The sequence below is a fragment of the Meleagris gallopavo genome, chromosome 7, assembly GCF_905368555.1.
Source record: "Meleagris gallopavo chromosome 7, MGAL_WU_HG_1.1, whole genome shotgun sequence".
NCBI lineage: Eukaryota > Metazoa > Chordata > Aves > Galliformes > Phasianidae > Meleagris > Meleagris gallopavo.
Genome location: NC_139410.1, coordinates 17,375,609 through 17,403,588, shown reverse-complemented (window position 1 = coordinate 17,403,588; position 27,980 = coordinate 17,375,609). Strand labels below are relative to the sequence as shown.

At 37.8% G+C, this 27,980-nt stretch overlaps 1 protein-coding gene across 4 annotated transcripts; it reads left to right on the top strand.

The window, feature by feature from the left end:
- Positions 1 to 28: 28 nt before the first annotated feature.
- Positions 29 to 27,947, top strand: DYNC1I2 (dynein cytoplasmic 1 intermediate chain 2). Of its 4 annotated transcripts, none has more exons than XM_085228387.1 (17): positions 31 to 188; positions 1,539 to 1,656; positions 3,054 to 3,168; positions 6,271 to 6,361; positions 9,432 to 9,491; positions 10,734 to 10,849; positions 17,066 to 17,155; positions 17,383 to 17,545; positions 17,638 to 17,737; positions 18,290 to 18,415; positions 19,373 to 19,519; positions 19,780 to 19,893; positions 20,267 to 20,400; positions 21,422 to 21,566; positions 22,374 to 22,514; positions 23,498 to 23,623; positions 24,304 to 27,947. In XM_085228387.1, the coding sequence occupies exons 2-17, from the start codon at positions 1,549 to 1,551 to the stop codon at positions 24,415 to 24,417; spliced, it is 1,890 nt and encodes a 629-aa protein (XP_085084513.1). In that variant the 5' UTR covers positions 31 to 188; positions 1,539 to 1,548; the 3' UTR covers positions 24,418 to 27,947. The 4 variants fall into 4 exon arrangements, 3 of the variants coding, with proteins under 3 accessions (XP_085084513.1, XP_085084515.1, XP_085084514.1); XM_085228388.1 differs by lacking the exon at positions 31 to 188 and adding an exon at positions 197 to 337; XR_014884462.1 differs by lacking the exon at positions 21,422 to 21,566 and having other exon boundaries at positions 29 to 188.
- The last annotated feature ends 33 nt before the right edge of the window (positions 27,948 to 27,980 follow it).

The window sequence follows — 27,980 nt, the reverse complement described above, 5'->3', positions numbered from 1 at the left end:
AGGGCGCCGAGGGCGAGGCCAGCCCGTCACGGCGCGCTGCACGCCGGGCGTCGTCGACACTCGGCAGAAGGGGCGGTGTTGAGGCTTCTGAAAGCGCCCCCCGCCCTCTCGCGTCGCTCTGCGCCCGTTCCCGAGTGATTCCCTGCGATCGCTCCCCGTCGCGTTGCTTTGAAGCCTCCGCGGCCGCCGTAAGTCCCTGCGGCCGGTTTGAGCCTCCGCGCCCGCCGTAGGCCGCCGTCCGTCAGCTGCCGCTGCCTTTGTGGAGCGGGCGGAAGGGGAGCGGGCGCTGGGCCCAGCCGAGGGCGGAGGGCGCGGAACTGAGCGGGTCCGCCGGCAGGTGCGCGGGGTCCCACGGCGTGGACGTGGCCGCTGTGCCGCCCGGCCCGGCCATGAGGGGCGCGGTCGCGGGTGGGGCCTGGGAGCGGAGCGTGGCCCGGGGGCAGCGTTGGGCGGGGGCCGCCGTGCCGCTGTGCAGTGCCGGCGGTGCGTCATTATCTATTAACGCTTCAGCGTTGGCAGAGAACGTGGCTGAAAAGCTACCGACGTGTGCGCCCGGGATGAGCGCGGGAGGCTTGCATCGAGCTCTGCTCTTAGATGCGCTGTGCAGACACTGTGTGGGTGTTCTTGTTTTGCACCTATGAGGGCTTGTGTCGCTGATGCGTGTAACAGCTGTAGGGCCCGCAGCCGTACCGGAGTCACTCCTGTTCTTTGGTTGCTGGCGTGGATGTGCTGAGCAGGAAGATGCAGCTGCTGTTGGCCCTGCCTGCTCACACGCTTTTCCTGCCCATCTTCTGACTTGTTGCCTCCTGAAAGGGTTTGGGTTTGGTCTGCGTTTGTTCATGCTTGGCTTTCCCATCTGTGCTTAACCAAATGACTTATGTAACGAGTCTTTGGTAGAATTTCTGTCATTGGAAGCCCCGCCCATTTCTCAGCAGCATACACAAGATCTATAAATGAAAGACAAAAAGATCAGTGATGCACATACTTCACAGTTGTCCCTCCAGTTGCCTACTCTCCTTACCAGTTACAGTAATACTATTACATCTTTGATTAGATTGCTGTTTTGGCTCCTGCAAGCACATCTAACAGGATAGATCACATTCGTCCTGCTAGGTTATAAAATGCCAGTAATTAAGGGGCTGCAGTGAAAAGTAAAGACGTGTGGGCACCCTTCCTACTGTTTACTGTGTGTAAATACCATAGGTGGCTCTGGGGCTGTATAGAATTCTGTGCAACATGATATAACCTCATCTTTGGAGCTCCATGTATCATTCAAAGTAGTGTCTCAAAAAAGCTTCAGAAATACATTGGGAAAAGTTGCTGTAACCTTGTCATCCTTATGGTTTTTAAATCAGTCTTTTTAGCAGTGAGAATCTGCTAAGTGTAAAAACAGGATTGTAACTTCAATTATGATTTTAGGACTTTTCAATGTTCTGTCTTTAGCCACTTAGCACAGTTACATTAACAATAACAATTTTCCTGTAAATAAGCAATCTTAAGCAAACAAAACCTTTTGGAGTGATTTCTGTGTTGATCAGTGTTGCAGTCATGTCTGACAAAAGCGAACTGAAGGCGGAGTTGGAGCGCAAGAAGCAGCGATTGGCTCAGATCAGAGAGGAGAAGAAAAGAAAGGAGGAAGAAAGAAAGAAAAAAGAAGTAAGAAACTGTTTTCTGTTTGAAACCTGACTGTCGCTTATGTAACTTGCCCTAAATATATGTAACGCGCCTAAAAAGAGAAGGTTCACTTAGTCGTTTGCTAGGTGTTATCTAGGGAATGTCTATTTAATGGTCTATGCAAATGTAGTGTTTTCATTTTGTGAGAAGAAAAAAAACCTGATTTTTAGAATTATCCATATGGTAAGGTAGATTTTGAAAATGCTTGCATTTTTAGAAATAAGAACGATGTTCTTGTGTGCATGGGACATAGTTAATGAAATTACTGTGAGAAGTGGCTGAAGTATTACTCAAAAACTCTATTTATTTGCGATGGCATAATTTAGAGAACTCCTTTCTGAAATGAAGTTTCAGAGATGTCTGTATGAACTGTGTGTCAGTATTGTCACCATACAAACAATGTGCAATGTTCTTTGGCTCTTTGACTCAAAATTTGTTATGCTTGATTTCCTTGTGCTAAGTTATGTGACAATCTGTGATACACTGCTAAATTTCTCCTGAAAGGGGATTATACATCATAAACAGAATGTCTGCTGAAGTGCTTTGGTGTGCTGTGTCACCTCTTCATGACATCTCTTCTTTTAGTTACGATCTTGAAGTTGTTTTCAGTTAGCGTATGACTGAAGTCCAGGCATCTGCCAGCAAAATGATTCAGGGAAATCCTACACTTGTGCTCTGATGATGATGTAATTCTGTATTGCCGATGCTTGTGCTTCCACTGGTGATACAGTATCTTATCAGTTGGGAACTTGCTCTCAAGTTTGGAAGAGCCTTTTTTCAAAGATGTACAGTAGGTCAGAGGTATAATGTGCAGTCATGGGAGGAACCTTTCTTCATTCTGTAGGATTATTGTAACTGGGTCGGGATTTTGCTGCTTCTGTTGAAGTCTGGTATTTCTATGATTAAAATTAAAAATACGTGCTTGCCAGTGACTGACTTGTGGACACTTAAGCTAAGAGTCAAATTTCTGTAGTTGTGTGAGCATTTAAATGAAATTGGGGAAAAATGGAGAGATCAGCATCTTTCGCTGAAGAGCCCGCATTATTTCTAAATTACATGTGAGAAGGTGTGTCATTTTTATGCCTTTTTTTTTTTTGTGCGTGTGAAATCTAGCAGATAGTAAAACAACCTGAACAAAACTAATAAAGAAACTTAAGAAAATGACTTGAAGATGGTACTAAAGCTACAAAACCTCTTAATTCCTCCTGTCTGGTTTTACTTTATGTGCAGAAAGATCCATCAGAATTATTAGCGAGGTGTTTAATGTGTCTGATAGGTTCCAGTACCACAGAAAGCATAGTGGTTAGATCTCAGAAATAAGATGAAACTGTTCTTAATGCCTTTTAAATACCTTAATGCAATTATTGAATTATTTCTAGACTGATCAGAAGAAGGATGTTCTTCCTGTTCAAGAAGAATCTGACCTTGAAAAGAAGAGAAGAGAAGCTGAAGCATTACTTCAGAGCATGGGCTTGACACCGGAGTCTCCTGTCGGTAGGAATATTCATAGTATTTTATGAGATAAGCGTTTTACCCTTGTTGTTAGTATTTTTGCAATTATACATTTTTTCAGTACATATCACTAGTAATACTTGTATAAGATGTATTTTCAACTTAGTAGATTATTTGGAGTGTTTTGATTATAATATTACATATGTAATATTATATTCCTCTTGCACATTATTTTTCTGATGTTTTTTGTTTGTTTTTTCTCTTTCCATAATGCTTAATCTTTAATTCCGAGATTTCCTTATGGCATCAGCTCATTTTCTTGCTGCGCCTTTTGTTTCCTAATTTTTCCTTATCTTAAACTGATTACCTGACTGACTTTGATGGAGTAGCAGCAAAGCTAAGCATAAAATCTAACTGTCAAGGATTCGTATTTATTCATATCTATGCTGCTCTTCCATGAGTTGGTTTATGGTACTGTTGCTTTTTGCCTTTACTTAGCCACCTCCCTCTGGAAGGTGAAGTTGAAGAGGTGATACTTCAACTTTGCTTTTTTGTCTCTAGTTCTGAAATCAAAGAGGAGTTAAAACTTAATTTTCAGTTTGGCTCAGTGGTGACAAGAGTCTATTTCAACTGAGTTTGCAAACAAAAAATAATAGTAATTGGTTATGGCTATGGTCTGTGTGATTAAATCTTCATAATTGTTTTTGGACAGTCCTCACACATTATAAAAGCATAGCAAACGACATTAAAGTTGCTCCCACGGCCACATCCACAACATTAATTTTAATGTGTGTTGTGTGTGTGATTCTGTTGGACTCCTACTTAACTGCACCTTTGCATGCACATGGATATTTGGAGAAGTTAGTTTCATCCCTTTCAAGATATCCGAATTAAGCTACAGTGCCTGCTGGTAGCTGTCAGTCCTGCCTGAGGCACAAGCGGGTGCAGGCTGGGCGCTGGTGTGGTGTGGCAGCACACTGGTGATGCACCTGAACTGAAGCTATCTCCCATCTGCCCAGCATGGCCTGCAGTTAGTGTAAGCTCCTGCTGACACCGTAGGTGGATAATTGGAGATTAGATTCCTTCATAAAAAATTGCTTTAAAAACTTGTATGGGGACTGCTGAATCACGGCCTGAACCCCTGACTGATCACCCGAGGCGAGCAATGAGTCAACCACGGGAGCACAGGTGAAGGCAATTCACCTGCGCTGCAGGAAGGGGTGGAGCCTGGCTGCACCTCTCCTAGACCCATTTAAGAGCTGACCACCAGTGGGGAAAGATCTCTTTCTGGAGGTTCCTCCTTTTGGAGTTTTCCAGCAAGCCCGGGACAAGACTAAGCCCTTTATCTATTCTTTTGGTATAATAACCTGCTTAGCCAAGCTCTCTCGTATATTTCTTAATTATAACACCTGTATATTCATTGATTATACAAAGCTCATAACAAGGGATGGCTTTCTTATAGGAAAAGAGACCTTGGTGTATGATAGAGAAAAAAGCATACTTATCCTTTTTATAAGAACCCACTTGTTTGTGAATAAGGAACTTTCATGTTGGCATGCTCTATTGGGATAGTGCCACCAGAGGGCACTGTAGCATCAAACGAAACTACTGAATTCTTTTTGCCATGATTACCCCGAGACAGAGCTGTACGGACAGTTTTAGATGATAAGTTGCTAATTTCACCTGTTCATTTAAAAGAGGGTGCTGTTAAAGTGCCATCATTTCCAGTAATGCACAGAAACATTGGAATGTACAGGCCTACAGACATTGCTTTTAGTATAAACTGTTCAGTAGATGGTGATGGTGAGTTGCAGAACGTGAAAGCTTCATACACATGCATATACGCTTATGTATTTATGAAGTATAACTATACGATTTTTAGATGTATATGGAAGTCCCCTTGTAGGCATGCAATTTTAATAAATAAAGTCCATTAATTAAAAACAGTCAAAATCCTGACTGTTTTTTAAATTCAGGATGTAATTTCTGTCAACCAGAACCACATCTCTGTTTTGGGATAGGATGGAGGTGCTCTTCAGAATTCCCAACGTAGTGGTGATTTCAAGAAATTCTCCTGAAATGTTGCGTATCTAAATTCAGAATTCTCCCTCAGTACTCACCCTGACATGATGGATACCAGTTAGAAGCTGTAATTTGTTGGTTGAAGTTTCTTCTTTGGTGTCGCTAAGGAGTGAATCTGTACAATGAATGTTTCACGTTACTGAAAAGCATAAAAGAAACTTCAGTGCACGTCCTGATTCTTAAGCATAAACTTAAGGTTTTTCATTGTTTCTTTGAAAAATAAAAATAAAAATAAAAATCACTTTCTAAAAGAAAAGTTGAAAGGTGTTTTGAAGTTAGCTTTGTGTTGCTTAAACTGCATGAATGCATGGTAATCATTTGTTGTTATGTATCCTTTCCAAAAAAAACCATGTTGCTTCTTAAAATGCAATTGCAGTCTTCATCTAAGTGATGGGAATGAACTGACTTCTATCAACAAGTTCCAGTGTATCAGTACCAGGCTGCTTGTCATGTGAAAAGAAAGGAAGCATGAAGATTTCCCCCCTAAAATGCACCACTAACAAACATCACTGTAACGCACTGAACTTTGTTGATTTGGTTACATCTAAAGCAAAAATATGCTCCATGACAAAGCCACATCTTTTTGGTCTGCATTTCTGTGATTGTACAATTAGAAGCAAAGATACTAAGCTTAATACTTTCAGTTTTCTGAAAAATTGGACACTGATATCAGAGCTATGTTAACAAGTGTTTTTCTTTGATGTGTAAGCAACGTGATTTGGTGGAAATTACCTTTTGAAAACTGGTGCTACCATTTGTTCAAAGTTCAGATTTTAAAAATTTATTTTCCTTTCTTTTCTTTTAATGCCTTTTCCTCCATGTCTTCTTGTATGCACCAGATGCATAAATACCAAACAATTGCATGAAATCCAGCATGAAATGTTAACACTGTCTTTTCCCCTCTCTTTCTACTATTCATTTTCATCCATGTTGTTTTTTTTTGTTTGCCATCACTTTTTTTTTTTTTTTTTAATACTTCATGTTAAATTAATTTGAAAACATCCTAAGCTGTGCAACCTCTGCGAGTAGTAACAGCGGATACCTGTCTGTTTCACTATTTAGTCCCTCCTCCTACCTCTCCGTCTTCCAAATCTGTGAGTACGCCAAGCGAGGCTGGGAGCCAGGACTCCGGCGATGGCGCCGTTGGATCCAGGTATGTCACCTTGGTTGTTCTTGGGCTTAATGCTTACGTTCAGAATAATTAAACTTAAGGAATCAAGGGTCGACTCTACAATAACATTGAATTTGTGAACAGTGGCTACGTTATAGAAGTGCTTTGCTTTAAAATTCGAAATGCAACTGCACGGAATGAATTTTAGATTGCTAACATGATCTTCAGAGTTTTTTAAACTTAGAATTTTGAAGCTTAAACTTTAAAGAGTCTGAATGTCTTGTGGTAATGTTCTTGTAAGCATGAATATCTCTGACAGTAAAACAACTAAGGGGTCAAATTTCTGAGCTCTTCTCAGCTTTCTAATGGATATAGGCTGTCTCCTTCACTCCATTCTGCTCGATCTAATAAAAGATACTGTCTACAAATTTTGCCTTGTTTCTACTTTTGGTTATTGTTTTTTTGTTTGTTTGTTTTTTGTTTTTTTTATAATACTCAGAACTATATTTCTCAAGATCTTCCACCTTGTAGCCATTTTCAGAACTTGTCTGTACCACCCATTATCTCTATCATTTGCCCAAAGTACAGCCATGGCTTTATTCTTTAATTCCAGTGCTTTTTCTATCCCTTTGAGCAATGTGTTGTGCATAACAGCTTGAGAAATGCTTTCTTGTCAAATATTTCTGTTAAACTACAAATTCAGAGTGGAGATTCATGGGTGAAAAATTTTTACTGTTTCTCAAGCCCAGTCTGTGAACACAAGCAACGTTTGCCTATTAATATTGATTATTTATTTATTTTTTTTGCCCACAAGATAATTACTCATGTACTTTAATTTCCTGAATATATATTGTGGATGAAGTTTAGTTAAAGCACAGCTATCTCAAATTACATTCATGCTTATATGAGTCTTTGCTTTGGAGAAGGACTGAATACTTAAACCACTTTGAAACATCTTTTAAAAAGGCTGTAGTAAATCCTTGTATACAGGTGGGTTACGTCTGTGTCGCTGTATGCGATCTTAGCCTGAAAATAGTCAAGATTTTAATGAGCTGCACAAAGGCTTACAAGTTGTTTAATTCTGAGCAGGAACCAGTAAGTGAGTCCAGGCAGAGAAGAATACAACAGGCAGTAGATATGAACCTCAAGATTTTTTTAAATGCTGGGTGCAGATTTGTGCATAGCTTGTTCATAGTGCAATTGGAAATCACCTCTCATGTAACTGAAGAATCAGTAGCGTTGTTCTCAACTGGGCTGCTAGCAAGTTTTAACTTGAGATCTGTTATTACTGGTTATCAATTTGTCACTTTATATTTAAATTTGCTGCCTAGAATAAAAAAAATAGATGATTTGATATATAAATTCACTTAAGGTGTAACAAACTTCTGGGAAACAAAAGAAACAGTATTTTATATCCATGTGATACATAGCTAATAGATTTATTGTATCTCTGAACATTACTTTTTTAAAACAATATTTCTGAGGAAAAAAATAACAAGTACGGTAGTACTTGTTTTGTTAACTATTTAAAAAGCAAGTAAAGCAAGTTACCTCTGATATCACTGAAGAGCTATTGCAAGTGTTTTTTGTTGTACACATTTTTAAAACATAATTTTATCTTAAAAAAAAAAAAAAAAAAAAAAAAAGCTTTGAAAAGCAGTAAGGTAACCTCAGTAAGAGCTAAGTCTTAGGTAGGTGGTGCTTTGCTTTTGCTCTGTTTCATTTTTTGTATCCATGGAAGATTGAATCTGTGCAAACCATCTCCAGCCTGAAGTCTCAGGCACCAAACTTAAGTCTATTTCATCAAGACAAACAGCAGGTGCATAAAGAATGAGCATGTTCAGAATAATTAATTTTGTGCACAAAACATACGTAAAGGTTTTAGAGATTCAGATATTAAGCTATGGCAGTGGATGTAATGTAAGTTATGTAGAATGATTTGGTAATTGAGTATGCTGGATTTGTAATAATTATTTTTAGTGTAACTAGCTATTCTTCTAGCATACTTTCTACAAGAATGAGGTCATAATGGAGCATTCACAATTTTGAGTGTTCATTACATGGCTTATACATTTTGGCAATCAGCTTTACCTCTGGATTTCTGCACTTGCTTTCTAAGAACACTACCATGCATGGGATACAAGTGGAAACCTACATTTTACTGACTTGCCATAGTAAAATAATGGATTCTTTGTTTTTGATTTGCTGTAAAACATTTAAAAATATATGTTAAATCATATGTTTTAAAATATAGCATCTAAAAGTTTCAGAAATCAATGCAGATTTGTCTGTTAATCTCCTACATGGTCGTTCTTAAACTCTGCCTGAGAGCAGGAGTTGGACTAAATGAAAATATGAAGGGGAAGATCTAGTTTCCACTTCATTTTTCTTTTGATATGAAAGTGGCTTGAAGTGGATCTATTCTGTTTGTTATTGAACAGGACTTTGTAACGTGTTACTAATATTAAGTCTGCTATTTCCACGGGATTTAAATATCTTCAGTGGAGTTGGCTGTAACACAGATGACACTTAGAAGCCCAAGGCAGTGCTTAACCCGTAATTACTGCAGTGTCACATCTTGGAAACTCTAGCCGTTCTCTTTCCCAGTGGAAATGCATTTTTGCCCATGTACCAAAAGGTTTGTGTGGTGACTCATTTCCTTTACCAATATGACCATTTCCTCCACCATATTTACTGCTCTGGGCAAGGTTGTGTTACATTAACAAATCTGTCATCTTAAGGCATGGACAGATATGAACAGATTTAGAAAGGAAGTTCTTAGTGGTTCTTGTCACTATTTAAAATATCTTTATTAGCTGTCATAAAAGCTACATTTGCAGATCTTTAACTTTCAATCTTTACAAGAATTTGATTCTTTTCTAATAGCTCTGGGGTTTGTTTTTGCTTTTTAACTTTTGTATTGACTGCATGTATCGTTGCACTGAATATTTGCTGAATTTCTTTTAACTGATATTACATTGCTTCGTTTCTTGTGAACAATGAAATAACTATAAGCTTACTGTAACTCTAGGATTTCATAGTGTGTATTTGCTTCACTAATCTCTGGCCTTTTTTGCTAATGCTGCATGATTTGTTCAACCTGTGGTATCAGGACGCTGCATTGGGATACTGATCCATCAGTTCTTCAGCTCCACTCTGATTCCGATCTGGGGTATTGCATAGATTTCTTATATTCCTTCTTTCATACACTTGCGAATAATGAGCGTAAGAGCTTACTTTTTTTTTTTTCTTCAGCCTTTGAGTTACTGTTAGGAGACTGTTCTGTGAGTTAGAGAAGTTTAGTGTCCTTAGATGTAGTGCAGTTGGCTCGAAATGGGAGATTTTGGTCTGATTTAATGTAAGTAACATACTTATTTCTAATCATAGAGCTTACTTACTAACGTTTTTCTTTGAGTCTTCCTTTGGCAAGATGTAAACTTAACAGAAATGTCTTTATAATGCTTAGAGTAACTATATGTTTAAAAATGGAATGACTCCCATCTTTTCTTATGACATGCATAAATGACAAATATGTTTAGAAGCTGTAGCTCGTTATAATCACGAAATAAAGCTGTTATGCTCTGAGTTAAGATTCTGCCCACCAGAAGCTTTTCCTTTTTTCTTCCCACTTCTATCTTAGAAAATAATAAGAAATTTTGCTTCGTATAGATACTTAAAAGAAAAATGGATTATTACTACTGTGCATTTGATAATTATAATATAATTGTACAGAATGTTACAAAAACTAAATATTTTGTTGGTTTTGGAAATACATCTTGCATTGTAACTCGATCCTGGCTGTTTCCATATTTCTGACATGTCTCGTAAGCTAAAGGCAGAATATTCGGAGCTTTCCAGTGATGTACACTGGAGTATTGCTCTATGGATAAATCATTTGTCAATATGTGACCTTCAGGTCTGCAGTTCTAAATAGCATCTTAGAAGTAAGTAAAAAAGGATGGCAAAATTAAATAAGCTAGGAAATGCTTTTTAATTCAGAGTAATGAAGCTGGTTTGTTTAAGTTTTGAAGTCCTAAAGCCATTTCCGTACAAACACAGCTTATGCAGGCAGGTCTGTCCCACTGAAAATATGGATATTTCATATATGGAGCAGTACTATATGTAGCTGGAAAGAGCAAAACTTTAAAGTGATATCATTTAATTGAGATACCTGTGTATATTTGCACAACTTTCTTTTTGTCTTAGCTGTGAATATAGGTGATTTTAAATAATAGTGATAATAAAGTGTCGATTGTAAGCTTGTGACTTTTTCAGGGATAAGTTTCCGCTGGTCTTAAGTTTCACAAAGCTATGCTGTGATTTGATGATTTGAGTATTACTGTAGACAGAATACAAAGTAATTCATGAAGTTAACTTTTTTTTTTTCCTTGATGTTTCTGTTAATTTTATGTAGACGCGGACCTGTTAAACTTGGAATGGCCAAAATCACACAAGTTGACTTTCCTCCTCGGGAAATTGTTACATATACGAAGGAGACACAAACACCTGTTATGACTCAGCCAAAGGAAGGTGAATGTTAATGTAGTACAACCAAATGTATTTTTCTTTTCTTTTCTTTTAGCGATTGGCTGAATTAGAGCCAACGGTTTTGATCTCAAAACTTAATGTGGTAGAATGGCTGTTGATTTGTGATATAATTTGTATAAATTCTACTGCTAAAGACTTGTAGGTCTGCCTTAAGAGTGTTACTGGCATTCTACATCTTGTTTAATTGTAACATTACTCTTACTGATAATATGTGGCAATTTATTGGTCAGTGTACATTTAGACATTCAGTTTCTTAAGTAGCTGTCAACCAATAAATGAATGTAGGATATATTTTGGATTGAGAACTCCCCCGGAACTTTCTTGGAAGCTTTGTGTCTATGCAACAAACTGAGTGAACAGAATGACAGCAGGTATGTTTTTATGCATATACATAAAGCGGAGAGAATCTCTCTTAATTCTTGTATCTTGACACTTTAAAATGCTGCTAGTGCCATGCTTTTGTGCAAAGGATGATGGAAACATTTTCATTAGATATGCTTGGCAGTCCTGTTAGCTTTAGGTCCTTTTGTGCTGTAGGGTGTGTTATGCTGACACTGATGCTGCAGAATAACAATCCTATTTGTTCCATTTCTTACTTTTCTAGGATGTTTGCTCTACAGAAAGAAAAATTTAGCTGAATTTCTGCCTAGTTACATATTTGCTTTTGCTGCAGTGTATGTAGTAGCTGTCCACTGCAAACTTAAAAAGCTTTTTCTCTTCAAGACCTCCCAGACTGGAGCATGCAATTGCCTATTTCTCACATACAAGAAAGTTACTAGAACTTATATTAGTAGCAAAGTACTTCTACTTTCACTTCAGCATTGCTTCTCTGTGCCTCAGGTGGTTGCATACTTCAATTTGTGAGTTGAGTTGAGAAACATTCAAGCTAAAACTAATCTGGAGGTTCAGATAGGAAGTAGGGGAAAGCTAACTTAAAACTAAAAGAGTTGATAATTGTTGTAGAAGCTTTTGTGGCACAACAAATGAAGTGACTGTTACATAGGGGAGGCTTTGAATGTCAGCTTTAAGTTACAGTCATGAAGATGCCCATTTTCAGTTCACTGTAACAAAGTTGAAGTTAATAAGCATGTTTCATAGTTCTTGTAGGAGGATGTCCAAGTCCAAAGTAGATTTACAAGGTAAATCCACAGTATTTTAAGGATTTCTCATACAAAGACTGGAACCCACGGCTGCTTTTTCCTCTGGTTTCAATTTATACGAGCCCATCACTAATGACATAAAAGAAGAGAAGCACAGAAATAGTGTTGGGGTAGAGATCTTTGTGCTCAAGACCTCTTGTTTTGATGAAAATCTAAGCATGTCTTACTTCAGTATTTGAATTTTTTCACATCTTTGTTCTTTTTTTCCAGATTTTTCAATAGCCTTAGTATTCTAATCTTACTATAGCAGCTGCATTTATCATGTGAAAGAAATAAAATGTAGTCATGAATGGTTTGCTGTTCCAAGGAATGCAGCAGAGATAAGTTATCTTTTCCTCCCTCCTGACATGCTGTGTTTCTTGTTGTTTTTTTTTTCTCATTCTGTAATGATGACCTGTTTTTTGTATTAGGGACCAAATACGTTTATTGTGGCTTAAGTGTTGTGCCATACTCGGTGCTGTTCTCCCTTATTTCATAACTAATAAACCTTAACATCTAGGTCTCTATGGCATTACTACCACTTCAGTAATTTTTGTCACCATCATAACATGAACATACTGTTACGCTGCTCCATTCCCCATCATCCTCATTCTGCCATCCCCATTTCTGCTGTCTAATTCTATTTCTCACTTCCCATGATGCTGTGTATAACACTCCTGCCTGCTTCTCTCAATGTCCAGTTTTGGTGGATGTGCTTTTCAGTTAGTATGGTCAACTGGTTATTAGGATTACTATTTGGCCTCTACTTGGCATGCTCTATCAGGCAACGGGCTTTGGATCTACTCTCTGAAGATATATTTGAAATTGTGTTCTCTTTGTACATTCATTTCTTTATAGCAGACAGCAGGAGAAGCAGTTTTAGCAACAGAGAGGCAGATGATGTGTGTCTTCATGTTCTGCAGGTTCAAGTTACTGAGTTCAGTAATTATTGATGCAGACATTATCCTTATCTGTTATTCTTGTTGCATGGCTCTCTACCTTACTATGTGATCTCTTGCTTTTTGATTTGCTAAGCTGTTGTTGGAATATGCATGGGAAGAAGTCACCAGTGCAGCCAATATTAAGATGTATTATTTTGAGTCCTTGAAGTGGTTAATCTAAGGAAAGATAGCTGTACAGTTGAATACACTTCTGCTTACCTCTCAGTCAAGACTTTTCCTGGCAAACAGGATCTTTGCTTGGTGTCACTGTACAATGCAGTGCATATGCAGTCAGCACTGACTGCAGACAGTATTGCTCCATCAGCTTTACTTCTTGAAGAGTTTAGAATTTCATTTAAGAATGAAGATACCGAGTACTTCTTCCTTTTAAGCAGACTGGATAACAATTTGGAGGTATACGTTGTTCTCTCAGATGCTTGTTACAGTGAAAGTACCGTTTTTATGTTCTAATATTCTAAGAAGAAATAACAGAGCCTTATATGTTCATGTGTTGCCTTGGGTAGGTCTTAAATGTACAGTGAAATATATGTGGGAAAACTTGATATGAAGATATACTCTGCTTAACAAAAGCCACCCATTTCACAGATGATTTAACTTTGATTAACCTACTCTGCAGCAACAGATTACTCAGACAACTGGAACTTCACTCTGTAGTGTTATCGCTGGGTGCAGCCTAATATACAGCACTGCTTTTCTTTCCATCTTGCCAAAATACATCACAATTTTGATGTAAACTTGAAGTCAAAATCTTGTGGTTCATTAAACCTGCTTTTACTGTTCATTGACAAGAAATTTGTCCTTGTGGAAGTGGCAGCCTATGTAGCATTCTTTCGTGCTCACTTGATAATGTAGGATTCCCAGCTTCCTGTCAGAAAAAAACATGGACTTAATCACTTGGCATGTTATAAAGAATGTTCATCAATACATTAATGTGACACAGTCCTATTTCCAGTGGTTCAGAGCCGTGTGACTTCCCTAACTCTTAACAGCTGTTTTTATAAACTAAGGAACTGCATGTGGTAGCTGACAGTTGAAGTGCCAATAGGTACAGTCAGTAGAAAATAATGAGGATGAAGTTAGCCAGTGCCTTTGAGATTTCTGTATTCATAAAGCTGACATGAAATTATGTATACCAATGTTTCATGTGGATCTTTGACTTCCTAGACATGCAGCTTCTTTAGGAATTGTATGCCTGATCTTTCAGTGTTTGCTGGGTATTACATTGCTGTTCCCTGGAAATACCAGCACCTGAACTAGGTAATGAAATCCAAGTATGTGAGGGAAAAGAGAAGTACAACCAAAACTTCTTAGCTCTTTTTCTGTACAGCATCACAGTACCTTTTTAGACTGTAAGTGCTTGTGAGCAAGCATTCTACTATTGGGTAATGAGGTCAAGAACTATTTTTTTTCCCATGGGATCCAAGAAAGTTTGCGTATGACTTTTATTTCTTTGAAGAGGCAGTTTTAAGATTTATGTAGTTACAGATAAATCACAGTGAGATGACATGTTCAATTTCATGTCTGATACTTTGAGAATATTAAAATAAGTGCTTATCCTGCATTTCAGTGCAGTAATATCAGCTGGCTGTATGCAATGCAAGTACTGTGAAGGAATTTAGATCTCTGTATAATATATGCCATTTATGTTTCAAACATTAAAAGGCACGAGCAATCAACTATATGATCTTTTGAATAAAATATGTAGATTAGAAGGTCACTTAGCACTAAGGGGTTGACCGTCTGCATTTGAAAAGAATTTGACTCCTGTCACTGAAAATGGTACTTAGAATCAGTGTAGTATGGCTAACAGGGGTGGGTTGAAATTTCTAATCTGGGACTTTCAGAGCTGGAATAACGTATCCAGAGTGACCCCAACGAAATGTCTGAATTTAGGGCATCACTTCAGTCTGCTGTATTGATTGGCTGGGAGAGTGAGGGGGCCATTTTTATCAAAGTATAACTTGAATTTGTTGTCCTGTGTTTGTTGTTCTCAAAATAGCATCTCTTAACTTGTATTATGTTTTTTTTAATTAATTAGTGTTCACACCTATCGTGATTTGACATTAAGAATTAGGTGTTTTGGAATTGCTGCAAGTTGTCTGGTGTTCAGATTACTCGTCTGCTGTACACGCGAATCCATCTAAAGGGAGCAGTGTCTTTCTGTTTCTCTGCATGATTATTTTGCCCAAAAAAGCTTTCATTTTTTTTAAGTAGCACAAAAGCTGTAATTGGCATGCTTTGTAAGGAAGTGTCAATGTGCAAGAGAGTGGAGATCACTAAGAATTCTTTTACGCGTTCTTTCCCCTTTGCACCACCGCCTCCTCAGCAGGGTCACTGAGATCACTAGCTTTTCTTCAAATGGCCATTTTCACTGGCAGGTGCATTATACCCTGTATTTTCAGATTGTTTTTCCATTCTGAATGTTTGGCAGGTTGATTGCTCTGGCTGCATTGACGGAGAAAGGGCTGACAAATGCGGTTGGGCTGGCTGAAAAGACAGTGATTACTGTTTTCCTTTGTGGCTGATTGAGGCCCTTGAAAGGAAAGATTTTAACCTTCACCATTTGGTTCAAAAGTATGAGCATATATTGAAATCATTCATGCCATTTATCCTAGTTCTGTAAACTTGTCAGAACGTAAAAATCGCTCAATTTCAAGTAATGTAGGATTGGCATACGTCATTATCATTTTGATTAAGTTGGAGTTTGTATTATTGTGTGCATTATACAGTGCCATTTAAAGATATCTTTCCTGCAGGTACAGTTATATTTTTATTGCCTACACTATGGAGTTAGAAAGATTTTCAGACCTCTTTAAATCTATCACTATGTGTGTGGTTTGGCAGCTGGTATGGCCTACAAGCTGTATTTTGTTTGCAGGGTAAAGGCTTGTCTGTAGACCTCCTGGAGTGCTGGTAATTGCACAGGCTTGCCATTGGGGAAAGACATGATTGGAAGCAGTCAGGCAGAAAAATGCTGTGCCATCCCATTGCCACCTCATAGCTGAGAGACAATCCCAGCAGTACCATCTGGTTGTTGCTATCTAGTCAGCTGGCTGGCTGCTGGGACCCTGGCTCGGCAGCTGGTTCCCATCCCTTGACCATGCTTTTTTTTCTCCTTTTTTTTTTTTTTTTTTTTTTTTTGCTTCTCTTTTATGTGTGCGTGGATTTTGTTGTTGTTGTTGTTAGGTAACTGAACTTGGGTCAGGGAGACGGCTGCAACAAACAAACCTAGTCCATGTTGAATACTGCCTTGTTACTTGTGGTGAGGCATGCAGTAGACTCCTGCTGCTATTCCCTTACAGACAGGTGATGTAGCTGTTTAACTGATAAAAACGGTCTTTGCAGAAGCTTATATGGGGAAAGTGGATGAAGAAAAGCCAGGAAGCCTGTATTCCACAACACAAAGTAATTTAAACTTATTTTCTGGTTTACGGTATTCAAAAAATAAAATGCAGAAATGCAGAAAATGCTGTAAGTCCTGTCAGCGTTCCCGAACGTTAACGTTGTATGTTATTCATTGCAATTAGGGAAAACACATTTTGCTATGAAGTCCTCATTGCCAAACATGGTACAGATAATGAGACTCACCTTTACAGTGACAGAAAAAATGTACTATCACTGTTATTGTCTTTAGCAAAATTTGCCTCTCAGAGTAGCAACCTGAAAGCTAATGTAAGCCATCTTTGTGCCGCGGAAAGGCCCATTAGACTGATGGTTTCAGATCCCCAGTCAGCAGCTGTGCTGTAGACTATTTTAGACATTTGATTTTTCTTTATTCTGTAGCATTAATGTGTCAGCATGTTACACAGAACATGCATCAACCACATGGTTGTGTGGAATCATAAATGCTTGGAAGAGAGATTTCCACTTTGGATTCTTTACAATTTGTTGTGTCTTTTTTCAGTTTATACAGGTATGTATTTTAGTGCATTTAAAATCCAGCTGCAGGCAGTGCGTGAGATGATGTTATACGGGGAGGTACATCTTATAGATAGAGCCATTTTAAGCTAAATTATACCACTCTTATATGTTGAGATTCCTACAGAATGGTACTGTTCCTCCCTAAAACCACTGACAGTCTCGTACTTTTTTCTTAGATGAGGAAGAAGAAGATGATGTGGTTGCACCAAAGCCGTTAGTCGAACCTGAGGAAGTAAAAACATTCAAAAAGGAAGAGGAGGAGGAAGGTACGCTTCACCTCAGCATTTTGTGCTACAAAGAAAAATATTTAATATATTTTAACCTCTCCACTGAGTTGAAATTAAATTGTGTGACTTAATATAAAGTACATGGATGTTAAGAAACAAGTTTTCTAACATTGTGCATTGTGATAAATACTTTTGTTTGCTAGTTCCCTTTCTTGGAAAGAATTTGTGAAAGTATGTGTTATAGAAAGCCTGTAATCCTTTTCCAGCTGCCCCTCATGAACTTACGGAAGAGGAAAAGCAACAAATTTTGCATTCTGAAGAGTTTTTAAGTTTCTTTGACCACTCTACAAGGATTGTTGAAAGAGCCCTTTCTGAACAAATCAATATTTTCTTTGACTACAGTGGAAGAGACTTAGAAGACAAAGAAGGGTAATGTGAACGCTGAATGCTTTACTGTGAATGTACAACGTTTTTGCTTGAAAAAGTGGTCAGAGATGAACATTCCCTAATTGCCTTCACAGGGAGATTCAAGCAGGAGCAAAACTGTCCTTAAATAGGCAGTTTTTTGATGAACGTTGGTCAAAGCATCGTGTTGTCTGTTGTTTGGACTGGTCGTCTCAGGTAAAATTAAAAACAAAAAACAAAAAAACTATACAGTCATATTTAAGTTCTTTTAGTTCTGTCCACTTGAACCTTCTGAGTGTAGAATTGAAATACGCTGTATTTCTAAATGTGTTCCTTAGAACAGTTCTTAAATCGTGCATGGTTTGCAAATAGTAAAAAGAACTTACATCTTATGTAAAAAGCAGTAGAATCTTTGAATTATAAAGAGAAAGTCTTCAGCATGTTTGGTTGTTCCTTTATGCTCTTCTTTTCAAAGTTGAGCATTAGCTTCAGAAAATAGAGCTCACTTAGTAGTAGTAGGTTTTACACATAAAAGTAGATTAAGATAAAAGAGCAAGAATTTTATGTGCACATTAATAATGTTTTATGAGCTAAATTTGTAACAACTGCAGTTTTAACTGATGCCATTTCTTACAGGAATTTATATGAGGTGATTTTTGTTTCTCTTTTTCTTTGATCCCTGTTTTGGCAGCACAGAACAAAGATTCTAGGATTGTCTGGACCACTAGCTAATCATCTTGCTCGTTTTAAATCTTTCTCATTTTTCAGTACCCAGAATTACTTGTTGCCTCTTACAACAACAATGAGGATGCACCTCATGAGCCTGACGGAGTGGCCCTTGTGTGGAATATGAAGTACAAGAAAACTACGCCAGAGTATGTCTTTCATTGCCAGGTACAGTTCTGTCTTGTGAGAATAAAGATTTTATGCTGATGAGCTTGGACATCTACCTTCCTTATGATTGTCAACATAATTATTTCATGGGGCTGGCATTCACTTTAACCACATGTATTTGCAAACAGATGGTGATAGCTAAAGAACGCAGCTTAGAAACATTCTTCTGTTGTAGAATTTCTAACATCATTCAGAATTCAGTCTTGTTTTAGAACCCACTTTAATTTACTTGAAAGCCCAAAAACCTTCTTGTGTAATGGCTGAACCACAAAGAAGGTTTGTATGTAAGGAGACTGCGCAGAGTTGTATACTACTAGAGCTTAATTTACTGAATAAAATGAAGATGGCCTGAGGAGATGGAGCAAGGATGGAAACTAGAAACACATGTTGCAAATGAAAAAGGCAGATGGAGGTTTCTCAATAAATGCAGAAAGATAAAATCTTGCAAATTTCTTCCATTATCTCAAGTCTGAAATAGCCACTTTACTTTCAAAATGTTGTATTTATGAAAAATTACATAGCTGAAACAAAATGTAATCCAGTGTTGTCAGATTACTGTCGAAGCCCAGATTGCAAAAGTAGCTTTGTTATGTTCGAGACAGATTTGTAGGTTCATGAAAAAATGACCCCAGACTGTGGCAAAACATGAATAACGTAACTTTACTGGTTACATTACTGGATCTTCTCTTGCTCACAAACCATGCTAGGAGCAATATGAATTTATACAAACGGGGTGGGAAAAAAAGAGGACTTCATTTTCTGAATGCAAGTTAAAACTAAGAACCTACGGGTGTTCACAGAATGTTTTTGAATCCACATGTGGTAGAACAATGAAATAGTATATCAAATCAAAGTAAAGAACTTACTGGTCAGGTTTTCTTTTAGTTTTAGATGTAGCATCAGTGAATGATAGGTTTTTGTGTGTTTTTGTTTTGTTTTTTTTTTTTCCCCTTTCAGTCAGCAGTAATGTCAGCTACATTTGCAAAATTTCATCCCAATTTGGTGGTTGGTGGCACATACTCAGGCCAGATCGTGCTATGGGATAATCGCAGCAATAAGAGAACTCCAGTGCAGAGAACTCCACTTTCAGCTGCTGCTCACACGGTAGGGGGTGAAATATCTACAAAGACTGTTTCTTGTTAGGATGCATTTAACCTCCAGGAAACTCTGTCCGGTGCACTTGATTGATAATGCTTAAATGTTTGTCTGTGTTCTCCTGTGCTATCACTGAAGAACGGGAGTATTCTCTGTACTACACTGTGATCAACCTTTTCTCTTTCATTAAATGACATTGTATATTTTGTAGTGTATTAACTGCACTAGAATTGTAATTCCTTTTTCTGACACTATTTCATAATTCTTAGCATCCAGTCTACTGTGTAAATGTTGTTGGGACCCAGAATGCTCATAACTTGATCAGTATCTCAACCGATGGGAAGATATGCTCTTGGAGCCTAGACATGCTTTCCCAGCCACAGGTAAGATAAGTTTGGGTATGTATAGCATCTATGCTAGATAAATACTTTATAAAAAGTTAATGAATGTAAGAAGAATTAATAAACATTTTCACAATACACATTTATACTTAAGCTTAGTAGGTATTGGATAAAATGCCTTTTCTGCCCTGTGGGACGTTGTAAAAATTATATTACAGTTGGACTAAATGATCTTGTAGGTCCTTTCCAACCTTGTGATTCTATGATATTCACTGTTAGCACAAGAGAGAACTTTCTTATTCTTGCACAATTCTACTTAAGTAGAACAACAAATCTAGAGAAATCTAAATGACTTTGTAACTGTTAGTGTCTCTTTCATACATTTTAAAGCAAGTTACTGATCTTTTCACTACAGGATAGCATGGAGCTGGTTCACAAACAGTCCAAGGCTGTGGCTGTTACTTGCATGTCCTTCCCAATTGGTGATGTCAACAACTTTGTTGTTGGAAGTGAAGAAGGCTTGGTCTATACTGCATGCCGTCATGGGAGGTGAATAAAAGCTTTTAATTATTCAAAGGAAATAAAAGCTGTGAAATGATGAGACCATGTATGCTTTACACCGCTAAAATTGTTTCTAGTACACGTTTAGTCTTTGTTCTTGACAGTCTTTGAAATAGCACTGTTTGTGCATGCTATTTTCCAAGAGCTTCATTAAAACCAGGAGGAGTTTGATTACAGAACTGGTCCTATGCTCTCTGCATTGGCCAGGAGTTGTTTGCAGTGATGGGGGCAGCGCAGGTCACTGAGGTTTTATTCATTTGAATTGTAGCAGAACATTCCAAACTTTGTATCAGTTCTGTAGATAATTGTACAGTAGCATCACGCACAAATCTTAAATTGGCTAGCTTTTCTCCTGCTGTTCAATCTATTTTGAAATTGTCTGACTGTATCTTATCAATTGCTTTCTTAAATATAACTGAGTGTCCAGGTTTCATCTCAAATACACATCACCCTTGCTGCACGGCTTTTTGGTTCCAGAATAGCTGAAATTGTATCACTTCTGTGTAACATTCTTTCCATCTTTCCCCCTCCCCCCCTCTTTTTTCATCACTTCTGATAGAAGACTATTAGGGATATATTGTTACTGGTTTATGTCTGAACCCTTATGTGTCCACAAGGTGTACTTGCAGCTCCTCTTTTAAGTCAGTGGGAGTTTTATGCTCGTTCCTGAGTCTGGATTTGGTTCTTTGTATGATTCAAAGTTTTAGCTATTGCTTTGAAACAGTACAGTTAAACATGAGTGGATTGGTACCTGCTGAATGAGTCTCTGCACCCCATGGTCTATTTTTGGCACTTAAGGAGAGCAGAAAAGAGATGTTGAAATTAAAGTCAATATTCAAGCCTGGTCTTCTGTGAGCCTGTTGAGATTAAGCCTTTACAGTTGGGCAAACATCCATTCAAAGCAGCAAAATCTTCTCGAGGTTATATTTAAAATGCGTTTCAGTGCTATCTCTGTCTGCAGATGTATGGTTTCTGGAGAAATTAACTTTGGTTATATATTCTAAAACAGCAAAGCTGGAATCAGTGAGATGTTTGAAGGACACCAGGGACCAATCACAGGTATCCACTGCCATGCAGCAGTTGGACCTGTAGACTTCTCACATCTTTTTGTCACCTCTTCTTTTGACTGGACAGTAAAGCTTTGGACAACGAAGGTAACTATAATAGATAGTTCAGTGGTTTTCTTCATAGTCCTTGACACAAGGTGGTGCTATAATGTAACCTACTCAACTCAGGAAACTTAGGTAAACTGAAGACAAACTGTGTGAAGCTCTCCAGATCCCTACCAGCAGTCCAGTTGATTCCTAGTGCTTCTTTTTTGGTTTACTGCAAAGAGAAGACAACTGATGAACAAAACTAGTTAACAACATAAAGATGTCTTTGCTTTCAGACTGTACATCATTTGTGTACTTCTGATCCATTCTGTTCATCCTTTTGCCTTTTGTTATCAACAATGATTACAGTGTAATCAAATACAAATCATTGTTAAATTCAGATACTTCATTTAATGCATAAGACAAATGTTTTGCTACAATTTTGTGGAGGACTGGGAGACAGCACCAAAACTAATCTCAAACTGCATTTAGAGACTTGCAATTGACACACATAGTATTCATCTTGCTGGAATTACTTCCTCTTCTGTTGTGCTGATTTCCTGAGGAACATAGTACTGTCACTGAATTAGCTTTTTCTTGATGTACGAGATTTTTAATGTGTTAAGTTTAAAATCTCTTACAGTATTGGCTTGCTAATGATTTCTTTATATTAGCTTCCACGATGAGACTTTGTGCATTGGAAAGCATGTCTTTGATAATGCACTTCGTCTCTGGCTGCTTTTTGCAGAGGCTGTTTGGTTTTTTTACGTTATTGATAAGTTTTGTGTTTTGTCTTACTCGACAGAATTTGAATTGCAGACTTGGGATATTGCATTATGTCTGTTTTTTGTTTTTTGTTTTTTTCAGAATAACAAACCTCTCTACTCATTTGAAGACAACTCAGATTATGTTTATGATGTTATGTGGTCTCCAACGCACCCTGCCCTGTTTGCCTGTGTGGATGGGATGGGCCGGCTTGACCTGTGGAATCTCAACAATGACACTGAGGTGAGGCAATCAAGTTAGCAGTCAAATATAGCTGGAAAATTGTTTGTGCACTTGGAAAAAAGTGACAAGAGTTCACGGAAGTATTTTTCTTGTCCTTAAATATTCTGAAGCTCCAGTAGTTTCTGCCTAATGAATATTTTACTTTGATTGCAAGGTAATAATTCCAGTGACTGGTCGTTATGAGTGGCGGCAGTAATTAAATTGTTGTAACCATAACAAGAATGTAAAATATCTGTTGGTTTAATACCAGCCCACATTGTGAAAATGACTTTCAGGCCTTCCTCAGTGTGGCCTTGGCAGCCTACAGCTTAACAGTCTGAAGAAACCTGCCACCAGGACACCACTGTTGTTCTTAGTGCCACGTTGCTATTGCCATAGTAATAACTGCAATGAAATTAAAAGTTGCTTCTAAACTTAGAGGATGGAGTGCCTGGGTTTTCTGGTGTAAGCTATGAACTTACCCATAGTGTAAACCCTTTCCAAGACTAAACTTGTTAGAGATAGACAAGGGATAATTCTGACATACTCTGCAATTAGAAATTTCACCTTCACAAAAGTGCGTACAGAAGAAAGAGGGCTTCTCTAAAAGCATAGGGCAGTGCGTGGTTTTTAAATTAGTTACCCAGTTGTAGCCTCTGGTCTGGGTTTGGGCTGCCAAGGCAGCTGCTTTCATCCCTGCCCTGTGTCCGTAGTTTTGCCTGAAGTTCCAGGACTCTTCCTTGCTGTCTCACAGAGCTACAAGGTGAATGGCTCCTGTGTCATGGCAGGAGTGCAGGTGTGCATTTTGATAAAGTCAGAGGGTTGTTGTTTTGGTTACATCATTAGTGATAGCATACGGCCATTGAGAGTCATCTGAGACCTACAGACTCTGTGTAAATTGAAAAGTCCAGCTTGATACAATGCTGATGGATGAAGTATTTTCTGTAGTCTTCGATTGAGGGAATCCCCGTGCATTTTTAATAGTATGTTTCAAATGAATACAGGTGCCAACTGCAAGCATTACTGTAGAGGGCAATCCTGCTCTGAACCGTGTGAGATGGACGCATACTGGGAGAGAGATTGCTGTCGGTGACTCAGAGGGCCAAATAGTTATATATGATGTGGGAGAGGTACGTATACCATGTGCTGTGCAAAGTGCATTACAGAACAATCAACTTTATTTGACTTGCATTTTGCAACTTGCTTTTAACTTTCCCTCTCTGTGATAAGAGGGGGAAAAAATAACATTTCCTTTATGTGCCTATTTCACATATTCTGTTATAACTTTTCAGCATACCTTCTGGCAGCTACACCAGTCGGAAACTAAATACCTAATTTTCAGGCTGGTGAAATAGGATGAAACCATTAACAGCTTTGTTTGTAGGGATTTTATGTTCTTTATAACTGGTTCACGTAAATTCAAACGGTTGTTTGAGGAGTATTGAATAAAAAGTTTTGAAATGAAGCAGTCTTGACTTCATCCTGTAGGGAAGTGGTTGCTATCGTGAGCGTGCGTATTGCAGTAGTACATGATGTGTCGACTGGGTGCAGATGTGGCAATAATCTCCTTTCTTAGAGACAGTCTCATGCAAGCTTGTCACGATATCATTGCATACTTAATACATCACTCTCAAATTCTGCTGTTTTCATTAGTTAGAGCTGTTGATGTTTTGACTACTTTAGAATTTACACTAAGAAAGGTAAGCTGTTCTGTTGGAAGCTCTTCTGAATGTTACTTATGAATTCTGCCGTTCAAAACGAGCTGTTTGTATATATTGGTGAACTTAAATAATGTTATCTTTGTCCACAGCAAATTGCAGTTCCTCGCAGTGACGAGTGGACGCGGTTTGGCCGAACACTGGCAGAAATAAATGCCAACAGAGCTGATGCAGAAGAGGAAGCTGCAACCCGCATCCCAGCATAGATCTCCAAAAATGGGCAGTGGTGGTAGACTTGTGAATGATTTGATGCAAATCTTAGAAATATAAGCAAGTGTCAGTAATAGCTTAAGGAAGGAATATGTGGATTCAACCATGGACTTGGAAAACGTGTTATGATCTCTGAAAATCAGATCTTGCATTGTTGACTTTTTATATATAACTTACAAGCACATTATTTGATTTATGTAACTTTTAATACAGTTAACTTTGACTTTGCAAGGAACTTCTTTTGAAACACTAACCTGGTGTAAATTTGCTGTTAAGCTTCTGAAATCTCCACTTTATAAACAGTATGTTTCTGAAGATTAGAAATTGTTTCTAAACAAGTTCTGTTTCTAAACTAAACTTTCTATATTACACAGATTAGACTTTATGAGGTAGTAAGTTTCTGAAGGGTTCTTTAATTCAAACTGCAAGTGGATATGCATGCGTAAGTTCCGAGTAAGTTTCATTGCTTATATAGAGATAAGCTTCAGACTCTGGTAGTGAGTAATACGAGTGAATAAAATTTGTCTGTAGTTACGATTCATTTGACAATTGGACCAGAATTGATGAAATACATATTTAATAACAATAAGAAGTTCTTTTGTTTTGAATTGGCGCATTAAAGGGTGAAACTGATTCATAAATAAATATTATATGAGCTGCCCTGACCCCCAATCTGTCTCCCTTCAGTAGTTTTAGAGTAGAACGTTCCCAGGAGCTGCTGCCTGCCTTCACTTATACTGCACATGTCAGTTTTGTACTCCCAAGCCTTCGCTTCCCGCTGTGGTACTTGGCTAAAACAAGGAAGGCCACTCTTGTTAATTTTTCCCTTCCTGAAGCATGATGAGCTATATTTTGAATTGATTTTCATAGCATCAAACTTGCTACTGATTTTTTTCCCATATGAAGAGAAAGAAAAATTTTCTTGCTGCTTTTTAACATCTCTTGAATCAAAAACCTCTAAACAGCTTGGAAATAGAACATTTTCTGCTAAAGGCTGTATTTTTTAATAAACCTCTCCTAGAATATTGTAAGCTTTCCCATCAAACATCTTTCTCCCCCTTTTATTTTTGTTAGCTTCAGGTAAACAAATGTTTGAGGATTTTTTTTATTTTATTTTTTTTTACTAATTTAAAGTATTCTGACTTGTACCAACTGAGCACTAAACATGTTTGATGCCTGTGACAGCTTAGGACTCTAAATCAAAGTTAGAACAATTCAAGTTTTGTTTCTCTCATTATAAATCTGCTACAAACTATGATTTTTCAGAAGAGATTTTTTTTTTACGCTCACAAGTGGGATACAGGTTTATTTTCCAGCTTACTCAGAAACTTACTCTTGTTTGCAGTTTTTCTTAGGTTTTGGAGTGTATCTTTGTTTCAGTTCCATTACAAGCAGTTCATAGAGATACTGACAGCAATAGCAGCAGTTCTGTCTTAAAGAGGTTCCCTTCTTCTGTGGATTTGAAAGGCTGTATGCTTCCCCCCGAAGTCTACCCTCTATTTCCAGTACAGAGTCATGCTGTTCAGTTTGAAATTTGCCTTGTATCTTTTCTTCAGTATTACAACAGTAGCTGTTTGGTTGAGAAATACATGAACTACATAAAGAACAGGCACATCATGTGGTGATTTCTACCCCTTAGGCACAATAATACTTAAAAATAGAAGGTTCTCCTTTAATAATGTTTCCTTCAGACTTGAAACATATAGATCATATGGATTTAGTTCTAAATAATTTTAACCTTTTTGTAACTTAGCAGTATTGTTCTGTATTCCTGCTTGTGTTCCTCACTCAGAAAATGGTTACATGCAGATCAAAGCAAGTCTTAAAACCCTCTTTGCAAAGTTAAGAGACCAACAGTGGTGCCAGTTACTGTAAATGACCGTCCTGGGAGCAGCGCTGTCCAGTTTTAAAGCTGTGAGAGTTCTCACATGGGAAAGCCTTCCAGAACTGATCCAGTCAGTCAGCAAGCTGTGACTGAGATTAAATGCCAGTGGGTACTTCACATGTCTGTATCTCTTTAGGAGAAAAAAGAACAAAATATACAGATAAAGGAAAGAGTGTTCCCAGGAGGCCTGGATCTACAGAACTGCACAAGTAGGTAATTTTTTTAAACAGTAAAAAAAAAAAAACCCAAACACTTAGAGTTATATACATGTTACAGCATGGAGATCAAACATCTGATTCAGAGTATTGTAATGTCTAACTCACTAAATATTATTCAGCATTGAAAAGATGCTTTATCTTCATTACAAACTAGAACTGAAGTTCAGTTCTTAATAAGCTGCTTCTTCGCACGCCAACTAAAACTCTTCATAGTGGCTACTGACTGAGTAATAGTTGTACCAGTGGGGCCCACTGTTTCCCAGGATGTTTAACCCTGAAAGAAACTATAAAACTGTAAAACTAAAGACTGGAGATGGTGATACTTAAACAAGAAAAGCTGAAAACCCACCTACCTTCTCCCTGACTCTGTGGGTAGTAACTTCCTTTAGGACTGTAGAAACTTACACAATTTCCTCTGACATTTTGGATTTAAAAACTACATTAGCAGGCATTTTTCTCTGTATCCTAAGTTTAAAAATAAACCAGGAGAGTTCAAACTTCTCCTTTCCTTTTACTTTGCATTCTGCCCAACTGGAATTTATTCTCAGTCTAGAAGGTCGGTTCTGTTTATGAGAAGAGCTTTCTTGGGGTTTTTTTTGTGTTTTTTTTTTTTTTTTTTTTTTTTGCCTTTATATAACAAAATACAAATGATGTATTGTCACTTAGTCTGTCAGTGATAAAAACTTCCTAGAAATACAGAATGCCTTCAGTTTCTGTTACAGAAAGTTCTCCATTCTGGAGTTCTTTGTCCTCCTGCTGTGAATCTTTGTGCATTTGGACACTTGGGTAGATGGACTACAGTTCTATTTTGCTACAGTAATAGAAGCTTCCTGAGTGGAAGATGAAGGAATTTTGTTAATAGGGACAATTATGCATTTATTTATTTCACACACAGTAGTTGAAATCAGATACTAACTGCTGGGCAGGTGGGGTGTTGTTTCTATTCTTTGTGCAATACTTCATTCTCCACTATCAGAAGCACAGCCCATGTCACTTCGCTTAAGAAAGACATCAGAATTAAGTAATATTCAATATTAATTTGTCAAACACTTAAAAGGTTGGTTTCCTAGATCGTGCAGGAGATCATGTAGATCTGCCCAGACATGCATTTCAGCAGTGAGAGTTGGCCACAGCTGTTCTTAGTTCCCCTGTACTATCCCCTGTAGTTTTGGTTTTGAATGTGGTAGTACCAGAGCTATTGCACTACTTTAGTGCAATTTGCTACTCAAAGACAAATGCTCCAAATAATAAAACCTGTAAAAAAAAAAAAATGAGTCTTTTAATAATGGACAAATGTTTCATATTTTAAATAAGCTACCATCGAGGTAAGATCTATTAGAGAATTAGTATTATCATGTGCTTTGGGAGAATTATTTGTTGCAAAATAGTGCTGTAAAATAAAACACTGCATGTGCTCATCTAAGTACTGTGTTCTTTTATACTTACAAGCCAGCAC